This window comes from Falco rusticolus, chromosome 7 (assembly GCF_015220075.1).
Source record: "Falco rusticolus isolate bFalRus1 chromosome 7, bFalRus1.pri, whole genome shotgun sequence".
In the NCBI taxonomy this organism is placed as follows: Eukaryota; Metazoa; Chordata; class Aves; order Falconiformes; family Falconidae; genus Falco; species Falco rusticolus.
This window is the reverse complement of record NC_051193.1, coordinates 72,460,035-72,472,176: the sequence shown is the minus strand read 5'-3', so window position 1 is coordinate 72,472,176 and position 12,142 is coordinate 72,460,035. Positions and strand designations below refer to the sequence as shown.

Below are 12,142 nucleotides of genomic sequence, written 5' to 3'. Positions count from 1 at the left end.
TGAAAACTTATAGTTTTTTGTCTTGTTCTCATGGCTTGCTTTCCTTCCAAGTATATGCAGATATCTGTAAAAATAAACAGAGGTATTTCTAAGGAAAGTATTCAAATTCACAAGTGGGGATATTGCTGCCAGAAATGTTCTTGGTAGCTGTTATCACTCTGCATTATATAACATGGTGACTGCTGTGATGAGTCATCTCTTCCAAACACAGGGGTTTTTCCAAATCAAGTACTGCACCTTCAGAGGGTACAGCTCATGGCAAATGGTAAGAACGGCAGATTTCTTTGAAAGAGAGACACAAAGACAAGCAGGCAAACAGGCAGATGACAACTGAATACAGATTACTTATCCCTCAGAGTAATACATTAAATAAGCTCTTCACAGAGAATATATTTTTTTTTATAGTGGGACTGAGTCAATAATGTTCAGTAAGGAATGAGTATTTTGAGGCAGGGTGCATAATATCTTGCTCTCGAGGAGAAAGTAAGGGAAAATAACAAATGACTCTCAGTCGTATAGGCTTTGCAGTCAGTCTTCCAAAATTATTGCTTTTTTTATTAATTAGTTAGATAAATTACCTACCTGGAGCTCAACACCGAGCAAAAAAGTCACACCAGCATGTTATTTCAACACTATACAGTGCATCTGAACTTACATTAAACAGGTTAGTTTGAAAAGTGATGTAACAGGATTTTCACCCACATACGTAACAGTTTCACTTATATACATAGTAGTTAGTGCCCGGGAAGCACCAGCTAGTTAGATACAGAACCTTGTGATTGCGCAAAGTGGGAGTTTGAGGTGAGGAAAATTAATGACCTGATCCCTCAGCTTTTGTCACCCTGACTAGTGAGATTGTGCTGCCATCTTATGACCTGCAAATTTTACTTGGCTACAGCAATAGCAATCTTTCTGCTAGGCTGGGAGGGGAGTGCACATGTCCCCATGGTATACAGGCAATTGCAATGACCATGCTTTGAGCAGCTGAGCCTTCTATTATATTAACACTTATTTTCTCTCCTCAGCTTTCTTACCTGTGACTCACAAGGTGCACCCTTCAATATCATTGCCATTGCTAAAGGAAGTGCTGTCCACAGACAGGCTTGCGTAGGGACTGGGGGCAGCCCTGCAGAGGGGTGAAACCTATAGTTTAAAGGAGGAGGGTTTTGTAATAAAGGCTACAGAACGCCCCCCCTGCTGCTCACAGAACCATCCACGCTGGAAAGCAAAACACATACCAAGGCAGTATACGCTACAAAAGGCATACTCTCTACAGCAAGGATGGAGAATGATTAAGTGATTATACAGTTTTGCACATTGATGCTAAAATTTTCCTCCCCATCTTCCCGAGTGTAAAGCTTGTATATTTATGGTAGAATTTTTCTTGCTTGAAAAACAAAAACAACCACACAACTGTGTTATGGTTGGCTGTATTCTGAATCTAAATGGGGTTGTTCCATCTCATCAAATTAAATAAAACAGCTGTATGTCAAAGTGGTTATGCTGTTCCCCTGAAACAACAGGCTTCAGTTGCAGTGACTGCATTTTGGAATACCCGGAAAAAGCTTAGTATGACCGCAATCACATGGGAAGCAAGCTGGGAACCCCCACGCTAGTAACCCTGCGTTCCTGCCTTATACCTCATCTATATGTGCTTCTGTCAGTGCTCACTCCCAAGACACTTCAGAAGTGAAGACATAGGATCAAACCTCAAAACCCTGACAGTGTGAAACACATGTGCAAGGAAGGGATGGGGACACGCCAGGCAAGCAGGCTGCAGAGCTCTGAGCAAACAAGGTCGCTGTTCTGGGCTCAGATGACTTTGGGAGAGCCTACAGAAGGCGTGCACAGACTCAACACCTCGGACTGGAGACAAATCAGCAGTCCTTCACAGCCGAAGCCTCAACCACCATTATAGACCCAAATCCAAGTATTTTCTCTCTAATCCTTGTATGTCAAAGTAAACCAAAGCATCTGCATTTAGACTCCTGATTAGAGTTTCCAGAACATACTGTATTTTCTTTCACCTGGATATGGCACAAGGGTTCCCAGCTAGCAGCTGAAGGTTATGTTTGCCTGTTCCCTGTTTTTGAGGAGGCTAATTGCATTGCACTGACTGTATAAATGGAACCTCAAAGCCTGCGACAGTGGGGACTTTATATTTCCCTGTAACACTAAGTTATTCAGGGCAATACACAGCCAGCTGAATCAACTCTGAGACTTCGCAGTATATTTCAACAATCATAATAATAACAACTATTACTACTGCGGCAGTGCAAAGCTCTGGGCAGATTTACAGCTAACCCATTCGCAAAGTCAAGAAAAGAGGAACAGTGTGGAGTCACTGGTTACAGTCCCTCAGTGAGTCTGCGATGACAGGCACAGACTCCTCAACACCAGTATTTGATCCTTCAGAGGACAAGGAAAGCGTTTGAGGTTTCTTTCTTTCCAACATTCCTGACAGCAAAGCAGTTTGTCAGGGGAGACATTTGGTAGAGTCACATCAGGAGGAGCATCCTTGACAGTGCTGCAAGCCAGCAGTGACCCAGCTGACACGGCACAGCACGGTGCTGGCGAGACACTGCAGCCATGTGGCTCATGGGCCTGAGCGCCAGGAGAGTGTAAGGGCAAGGGCCAACCACAAATTCTAAACCTACTGTGTGAGACCCAGCCAGGGCAGCTGAGCCTTTGGAAAAGGCTCAGAAAGGATGTGCGTACTGTTGTTTCTGCAACTGTAAAGGCTTTTTACTCTGGAGAGCCACCTTCTGATCCCCTTTTCAGAGCTGGAAGTGAATTCCAGTTCTCATTACCAACTGCTACAGCTCCTTTGCAAAAAACCAATATACTGTTTAAGCAAGCAGTAGAAGAATTAAACCATCTCCTGTCAAATCTTACCTTTTTTAATACGCTGTATCCAAGTGAGAGAACAGAGTTCATTCTTTTCCCTTCAAGCAAGCTTCCAGCAAGCAATATAATGAAATAAGCAGCATCAGCTGGACATCATTTCAAGTCTCCTGCCATGAAAAGCTGATCTTGATAACTATCTGGGGAACAAACATTCCTTTCAGCAACACATAGCTGGAGCTGATATACTGCTATATATATATATAAGTATAAATACATTTCTGCTGACCTTTACCTATCCCCCCCATTACCATCTTTTACAGCTACCTTCTTCCACAGCCAAGAAAATATTTACTCTTTCTGCTGGGTTTGGATGAAGCGTGCTCTTGCACAAAAGGTCAGCTGAAGGCAACATACCAGCGAAACTCCAAAGCAGCCAGCCTTCAGACTATACCCAGAATGGAGTTTCATGGCCAACAGTCATTACGGCTAATCTCTGCACAGAGAAATGCTCTAGCCTCAATCCCCAAGCCCCTACTGCTCCACTACTGACTTCATACCTTTCCAGTAAATCATGATTCTAGAATACATAAAGAGGAAAAAAAAAAAAATCAGTCTCTATACTCACTTGTCATTTCTGTAAGATGCTGCTCACTCTAGCACCAATCTAGATTTGCAAATGCGTAAAATCCCATTGATTTCAGCTGGAAACTTTTCAGGATGTTTGACATCTGGTCTCATAGTAGTCTCATGGTCAAAAATCCTGGAGACTGTTCAGGACTCCACCAGCTGAGCTGAAACAAGAAGTCTTTAGAGTAGACAGATACTGCTAAAGAGACCCTTTCTTTCTTCTAAAAAGGGTAGAAGACCTACTTATGACAGTAGAAGGTATTCTGCTGTCAGAAAACCCTCTATGAATCCAGACTAATGTTCAAGGATTGCTGGTGTTTTTTGTGGGATGGTGGTAAGCCAAGGATGCCTTGGACATCCACAGCTAGCAAGGACACATCCTCTCTTTCAGGCAAACTTAAACCAGATATGGAAACAAACGGTCACATGTTAATGATAAAGGTAAGAAAGGGTCCTGCTTCCCTTCAGGAATCCTTGCCATAGCAGTGTTTGCATCTCCATATTGTTAAAGCCCAGCTTCATGCATACAGATTTGTTTTACATGTATGAAATCCACCTCTGCAATAAGAGTTTGTGCTGGGCCTGATATTTCTTCCTCATCTCACAATGAGGGCTTAAGAAATACCATAAGCACTGACTGAGCCCCTCTACCCTGAAGCAAATAATGTCTTTAAATCTTTCTAATATATAATTGTCACAGCACTATCCAAACCAGCCAGCCACAGCAAGGCTTTTACCATCCCATACCAGGTTAATGTCCGTAAGTAGTTCCCACGCCCTGCCCCGGCACGGCCACCAATCCCCAACAGGGTTTCAACAGTTCATCTACTGCCCATGCTGTTTCTTCATCCTTTGCAGGCCAGTCCACCCTGCTGCTTGCCTGTGCTGCATCTGGACTCTCTCATCATCCAGGCTCCTCTTCCAGGCAGCCTCTCCTCATCTGGGCCTCCTTCTTCTCCCAGGGCCCCTCCTTGTCTCTCCTAGATCTGGGGTGTGCTCTCTCTCCTCCCTCTGCTTCTTCCAGGTCTCTCTTCATCCAGTACCCCACTTCCATACCCCTCAGAGCTATTTAACTACTTAACAGAACCAGCCACAGCTGCACCTTATCCATGTCAGCCAACCCACCGCCCCTGCAGCCAGCCCACAGCTGTATGTTATCAACGATAATTAACCCAGCTTCAATCCTCTACATACACTCTCCTCTCTATTACAGTAATACACCAGGCTCTTCCTTCCCTGATGCAGTCTGGTCCCAGAACGGACTCAGCTGCGGCAGCAGCCCAAACTGCCAGTAAGAGTGGCACAGAGACCTGAGCCCGCGCCACCATTAACTGAAGTATGTGGCAGTTTGAGAGCCTGCTAACTGGGCTGGAGCCCGAGACCTGATAATACCTTTCCTTTCAACCTACTTCATCATCATAAACCGATCATCTGTATTATAATAAGAGACACAGAACTTGGTTTATGAACTTTGTCAACAATAAGAGCTCAAAATAAAGCTGGCATTTTTCTTACCGGAGACTTGAGGAAAGAAAGACAAGCAGAATTCAGAAACCCCTAACAGACTGAAACAGGCTAAAATAGGAGTAGAACGAAACAAAGGAGCAAGGACAAAGGAGAGGTCAACAGCAGAAGCTGAGGCCTCTAGCTGCCTTGGAGGCAACCCCAGAAGAACATGGTCATTTGGTGTGTGGCTCTTCCCTGGAAGTGGCGGTAGATACCTGCTGTGCCCACAGAGGTCAGAGCTGAGGGTGCTGCAGAACTGCCAACCAAGCAGACAAGTGATGTGATCCAAGCTCATCAAGAGCATCTCTTGTTTCAATGAAACGTTTTTCAGATGATAATGGCTTTTGAGAAAGCAGAGTTTTTCTTTTTTTCTGCTGAACTCTGTTTGGAGGTGCGTGACCTGATGCTATCCCTTTCAGAGGCAGGAAAAGATTGAAAACATGCTTTCAGTTTTTACATTTTTTTCAACGAAAACCTAAAACACATGAAGAAAAAACTTACAGAGATAAAAGCATTCCTGATTGTCTCCACACAGAACGCTGCACTGCAGAACTGAGGACCTCAGCAAAGAAGAACCACCCTTACAGGCCACAGACACTCACCTGCTCCCAGAACATTTGTTATTCCAAGTCACCTTCCAGCCAGGCTCTCCTTGACTCTGTCAGCTCTGCATGCGGTGACCCACATAAAAATCACTCCCTATTTTTTGTGTGCAGCAGGAGGCTCTGTCTTCCAGGAACACCACCTCATAAGGAGAATTTGCATCATTCTATGGACAGAATAACAGGAAAGCAGCTGAGACATGCACAGGCATTTGTCAAGGCAAGACAATGATTTAGCCTGAGCAGCTGGCTCGGAGGTCATAAATGTGCTTTACTACATGAGTGCTAGATGAAATGACCCTGTTGCCAAACTTGGCTAAGAGCTGGAACAGCCACAGAGCTTGCACAGGATTTATGAGACTAACCTCTGGATTCTTTCCTGAACCCAGGAAATTGCATTCCTTTGAGGTCTGGACTTAAGTCCATTGATAACGCAAAATTATGCTCTTCTGCAGGGCGAAGAAAAGCAAAGTAGATGCACTGGAAAGACAAATTGCCTTATGTGGAGAACTGAAAGGAATGGAGAAGGATAATAAATATTCTCTTAAAAAATTCTACTCTCCTTTCAACCCAGAGGAAGGGAGAGCTTGTACACGCAAAGGAGAGGAAGCAAATGACTCCTCGATGTTCTTAAAAATTCAAGCTATTATTGCTAAATTTGTGAATTGAAAGATAGAGTAGTACTACCTGTCAGCTGGTGTGTGGTGTCTGTTACGTGGCTCATCAGGCAGACACAAATGATGAACATGCCCAGAAAGCAACCAGAACCACCAGAAAATGGAGTGGCGAGAGAAGATCAGATCGCTCTGGCCTGGGGATGACTGAACTCTCTGCTGAGGCACTACGAGGCACTTGCACCTCCCAGGACCAAAGCTTGCTTTCAGGCCTCAGAAGAAATAAGGCCATGTAAGGAGATGCATGGGGTTGGCTTTGCCCCAGCAGTTCTTATGCTGGTGGACAGTGGTTCTTAGGCTATGCAAAATGCATTCAGTAGCCAGAGACAACTGAAAAAAAAAGAAAATGTTAACGCTTATCTCTGGTCTTCCTTCCCCCTCTTAGGGCATAATATTCCATATGAACCAGGGGAAACACAGAGAGGGCGCAGCATGAGCCATGGACCCTAAGGAAGCTGAAATACCAAAAGACTAACTTCACATTATATGATGCGTAACGTAATGATTGATAAAAGAAAGCTTTCACCTTGTGAAAAAATACGGAGATTTCAAAACTGGTTGTTCTAATATGGAATCAAACCCAAGACTTTCTTCTGAGCCCACCACAACCACCCATGTACCAATAACCAACACCCTGCTGGTCGGAACCCTAGTCTAGGAAGTGGGAGAACCTAAACAAGCACAGCCGAGGCACAAGTCCCAGCCTCGTAATCCCCACAGAGAGCCCCAACTTGTAGTTAAACGGCTATTTCAAGGAGAGTTTTACCACCTTTCTTTAAGAGGATAAAACAGATTTATGCAACTAAGTGCCAGTCTTTTCCCCAGTAGGAGAAAAAGATTATTTTTAAAAATATCTTTCTCACCTCGTGACTCTCTGGCAGTTAGAGAACAAAGGACCATGTTATTTTCAATTCTGATTAGTGACTGAAAAATCGGTGTGGAATCAACAAGCAATGAAGTAAGCAGAATTTGTTCCTTGGCTTCTACATCGACCTCAAAGTGAGAGATCTTGAGAAAATTTCTATAACCTGTCACTAGAGCTTCAGTGATGGAAAGCAGTTATTACCTCTTGATAAAAGCATTAGTTGTCAGCATCCCAAGACAAGAAAAGTACTAACAATAACCGATTGCAGAGCCACTCAGTTATGAAAGTATACAAATTACAGATGTCAGTGACTTGTTTCCAAGAAGGTATTGTGTCCTGTGGCCATTGCTGATACTGTCATTCATTGCCTTACAGAGGAAAATCGACTCACCTTGCGACTGAACAATTAGCATCTCCTAACCATGCTTATGCTGCTAATCCCGGAGCAGGCAGCGCACACTGTATGCTCGCCTCTGGCCCTGCACGGGGAAGCCGGCCACCTGGTCAGGACCTGAGCCGTCTTGCTTTCTCTTGCAGATGTAAGTCTTCTGGCAGAAGGACACTTCTGCTGGGGACCCTACTTTCTACAAAGAACATACAAGTAATTACAAACCAGATTTTTTTAGTCTTCTGTTTTTCCTTTTCTTTCCACTCTCCATTCCTCCCCTCCTTTCCAACACGCATTTATATACACCCATCCCCAAACACATACACACTCACATACTTCCTTTTATGAAGGGGGGCAATTTAAGAATTGGTACTCCTTGAATGCACTTTCTGTCTTTTTTTTTCCTTTAGAAATGTGCAATTTATACCTCTGGTTTAGTTGATTTTTTATTTTGCCTAGCTGAGTTATGATTCTGATTCAGCACATACTGAAATTCCACTGCATGTACTGGAGTGAAACATTTCTACATATTCTACATATTTTCCCATTGAAAAGTAGAAACTAGTAAAAAAAACCCACTTGTGAGACAGTAACAGGCAACATGGCTTGTAAGAGATCTTCTAAAAAGCCACCATGTTTCAGCAGCCCAATATTTTCTTCCACAGAGCCGAAGGATGATGATAAAATGTTGATGATAAGAAGTATTGGAAATCAAGAGCGTAGGACGCAATGTATCAGTGACTACAGGCTGAAGGCATTGGCCTTCCACTGATCACAAGAACTATGAACAAACCTCTGAAGCAACAGACTGAGAAGGATAAGGAGTTGTATGGGACCTGCGGCAGGAATATTGCCATGGCAATCATAATCACTTTTTCTTTTTGGTCACATTTTGTGTGTATACTTAGATGGTAAAGGTGACCTGGAACTGGAATCGCCTGGGTCACAGCCAGTGAGACAGAAGCAGACTGTGCAAGAGGTAGAGAAAAAAGAGAAAGCAGACATCATGCCCTTAGGTGAGTGTACAGACAGCCATAGAAAGAACAAGACTCCTGGGAGGCAGGAAAGTGCCTGTTGCTGATCCAAATGGAGCCCAGGAGGGCTCAGCTTTACGGGGAGTGCTGTGCAGACTGCCAGGGAAGCAGTAAGTGCTGGGGGCTGTTCCAGCAATTGGATGTGATGCTTCTACCAAAAAGTACAGACCACTGACCTCTTCCCCTTCCGCCACAGCAGCAGTGATGCCGTTAGGTATCAAGGTAGTCTTCCTGCATCAAGAAGATGGGTGCCTCCGATCCAAAATGGTCCAAAGATGGGAGGATGGCTGGAGCCAAGGCTCTGTGCAGCCAACACCTAGGCTAGAAAAATTAATCCACTTTGAGTTAGTGCTTGATGTCTGAGGACGTCAGACTGACACTATCCAGGGATGGATCCTGCAGATGGCACAGGCTTATTGATTCAAAACTGTCTCACTGAATTCATAGCATATTAGAATGACAGTGGCGCGTTTGAACTTTCTTTTCTAATTGAAGGCAGAAAAATGCACGGTCTGTTTCTACGCAGGACATCTCCCTTCAACTGTCTGGCCACCTTGTCTCCTATCTGATACTCATATTTCACTATTTTCCCTCCAATACCAAATACTTTATTGTTTCGGGACCAGATCCTTTGTAAACAGTGGCAGCCCACAATGAGCCACCAAGCAGTCACCTCACTGTATATGGAAATGGGCCATAATTTAGAATCAGCCAGACTATTTATGACAAACATAACTAGTAACTCTGCTAGAGTTACTCGGTTATCTTGGTTTGGCATGTGGCCACACTGACCCTGAAAGGCACGGTATCGCTTGCCCCTGCTTCTCCTGATAACCCAATGCACACTCCTGCTACTTCCTTCTCTCATCCGGCTGAACATTTTAATCTTGTTTGGTGCTGGGTTTTTTGTTTTGGTTTGGTTTTTTCCCCCTATAGGACTACCTCTCAGTTAGGTCAGCAAGCAGGAAAAAAGGCATGACTGTCCCTTTGGGCAGCAAGGTATTCTTAGAACAGTTAAACTGAAGCATAAAACTGCACCTTTCACTAAAGTGACTTTAATGCAGGCATAAATTTAAAGTCTGAACGCAAGATGTTAAATGCTCAGTGGCTTAAGTAACTGAAAAGATACAAGCCTAAATGAATAGAACATAACTCTTTTTTTTTTTTTTTTTCTCTAAGTGCTATCTAGAGTCAGGGCCCAAGCACTTTTAGGTTTAATGTAAATTTTGCATGGACAATGTTTTGAGACTCTGAAAAACAGCGAGGTTTAGCTTTTCTGGTTTTTGTCCCAGACAATGACAAATGGCAGCGATATTTTGCAGTGAATGCTGAAAGGAGCTTTAGTTCACCAGAAACGTTAATTTTCCTTACAGCCAAACTTCAAACAAAGTATCACTTTCTCTGTACCTAATACTACATTTGGCTCAGATTCCAGTTCTGAATGACACGTATGGAGCACTAAAAAGTGCAGAACAGCAATTTTTCCTGAAGTGGCAGAATTACATATTTCTTAGCAAAATACAGCAAAAATTTTTACTATTTTTATTTTGTCATCAAGTGTTGGTCTTATCCCACGGCTTGATAACAAATGATCTGATAACGTATTAAGAGAACTGAGTAAGTTCTGATTTATTTTTTTTAAAAAAAACCACAACCAAAAAACCCAGTCCCCAACCATCTCTACACTTTCACGTCCACACAGGGAACAAAAACGGGGGATGTCGAAAGGTCACTTCTAAATTACACTGCGCAGCATATACTCTCATCTGTCACTTCACTCCTGACCTGTGGCCACGAAGCACCCTTGCCTGCAGAAGGTGTCCAGGGACAGATGCGGCTTCTCCTGGGTCAGAAGCTACTAGTGTTACCGGAGCACATTTGCACTGAGACCTCCTTGTTCAGCACAGCGCCCAGCAGAATTCCACTGAAGCCTCATTCTGCAGAGCCACAGTGCTCAATGCGCAGCTACGGTCTCAAAGAAGTTTCACCTCTCCTGTCCTGTGGTTCACTTTTCTCTAATAAAGGCGTTTTGGCTACTTTCATTTCACAGTTCCCTCCAGATGATACTGTATGTGTATCAAAGCACTTCAGGATCAGCTTTAGCTGATGTTCATCTAAATACCTAACTGGACCTGGTACTTGCAGGTCCTCCAGTGAAGAACATCAAGAACTCCTTTCTTCCTCAGCTGTACACAGCCTAACAACACAAGGTCAAAGTATGGGCAAAGAACCCCATTAGCTTTTTCAAGAACCCTCAAGAAGTACAGAGGACACTGCCCCTCGCAGTGCCCAAATGTCTCCAAACTGTTGGGAGTCCCTGGAGCTTTTCACGGGGCCTTACTGAGCAGATAGGACAGCAGGATAGAACCTAGTAAAGAAAGTCACCTGCACTGTGATCCAAAAGCCCACACTGAAACGGGTAAGCTGTGTCCAAAGGTCTCACAGCGTGCAAACAGCCTGTGGCCTGCTTCAGGGACACCTAATCTAAAAAAAAATAAGCCATATATGCTTCACATAACTTCGATTGCATTCCCCCCAATTATCTTAAATTCACAGGGTCTGGGCAATAAGGCTAAGGCAGAATTTAGAGACATTCCACCCAAAGACATGCCTTTTCACGCTGCTTCTCTTCTTTTTTGGGTAGTCTCCTTGCTACATAGAGAGACCACAAGATGAACCCGAGCAAAAAAGGAAAATTTTAAGAATCCACTGGCAAATCAGCAATCCTTATTGTTGCCTGATTCCAACATAGCTAGGGAAATCATCCTGCCCCAAAAGCACACCACAGGATGGACTGTTCCCTTATAATGAATGTGTTTACAGAGGCCTACATGTGGGGGAATTGTTTCACAGTTTCTTAAGAGACTTGTCACAAGCTTTTTCCATTCTCATTCTTGTAACAGAAATGTAATACAAAGTGCTAACCAAAGGCATGACTGATGTAAGCGTCAAGCCGAGATCTTTCTGCTCAAGCTAATCCTTCTGCACTCTATTTTATCTGAAGCATTTTTCAATTACAAGCAGATTACAAGAATAGCTTTCCCCATCCAATTTGTATTAGTTTTATCAGCTGAGCTTGGCGTAGGCTCTCTTTTGCAGCTAAAGGTCAATTATCTTTCATTAAGTAACAACTTCAACATTGTTCTTGATGTTGTCCGTACTCCATAGGCTTGGAGAAAATGTATGAAGCACCCTGACTCTACAGGCTGCAATTAGCAGAATTTTTGCCACTAACTTGGAAAAAATTGTTATCTTGGCTCCATTTGTCTAAATCATCTCTTCAGCAGAAGAAATGTTTAGTAGTCAAAGTCTTCAGCAAAATGCTGCAGAACAGGCACAAGCATTTTACTGAAGCTAGGCCATTTCTAATTATTTTAAATGAGTCTCCCTCCAGTTCCCAGTTTCTATTTCCTGAAGGTAAGTTTCAAACCTGAGTTTAATTAAAAAAGGCCAGCTGACTTAAAAAGCATTCCCAGTGCAACTGAGTTGGCCGACATGTTTTCCTGTTTGCACGTGGCACAGAGCTGCTCAGCTGAACCAGTTTCTTCAGTCTTTCTTGGCAGCTACCACCCAAGTGATAAACAAAGGGCTTTTAATTG

The 12,142-nt window shown here is 43.5% G+C and overlaps 1 protein-coding gene across 11 annotated transcripts in view; it reads right to left on the bottom strand.

Annotated features, from left to right (window-relative positions):
• The window catches only part of PLA2G4B (phospholipase A2 group IVB), a 51,858-nt gene extending 44,157 nt beyond the window's left edge, over nt 1-7,701 (bottom strand). For 3 of the 11 annotated variants that reach the window (XM_037395861.1, XM_037395872.1, XM_037395873.1), the window contains exons 1-5: nt 7,513-7,701; nt 6,270-6,586; nt 5,196-6,092; nt 3,473-3,638; nt 2,896-3,014 (exon numbers count right to left, since the gene is read on the bottom strand). In XM_037395861.1, the coding sequence (XP_037251758.1) occupies nt 2,896-2,937 (42 nt within the window). In that variant the 5' untranslated portion in view covers nt 2,938-3,014; nt 3,473-3,638; nt 5,196-6,092; nt 6,270-6,586; nt 7,513-7,701. Of the gene's footprint in view, nt 1-2,895; nt 3,045-3,472; nt 3,639-5,195; nt 6,241-6,269; nt 6,587-7,512 lie in introns of those variants that run through there. The other 8 variants (XM_037395865.1, XM_037395868.1, XM_037395866.1 and 5 more) reach the window with 8 other exon arrangements.
• Nucleotides 7,702-12,142: the final 4,441 nt, after the last annotated feature.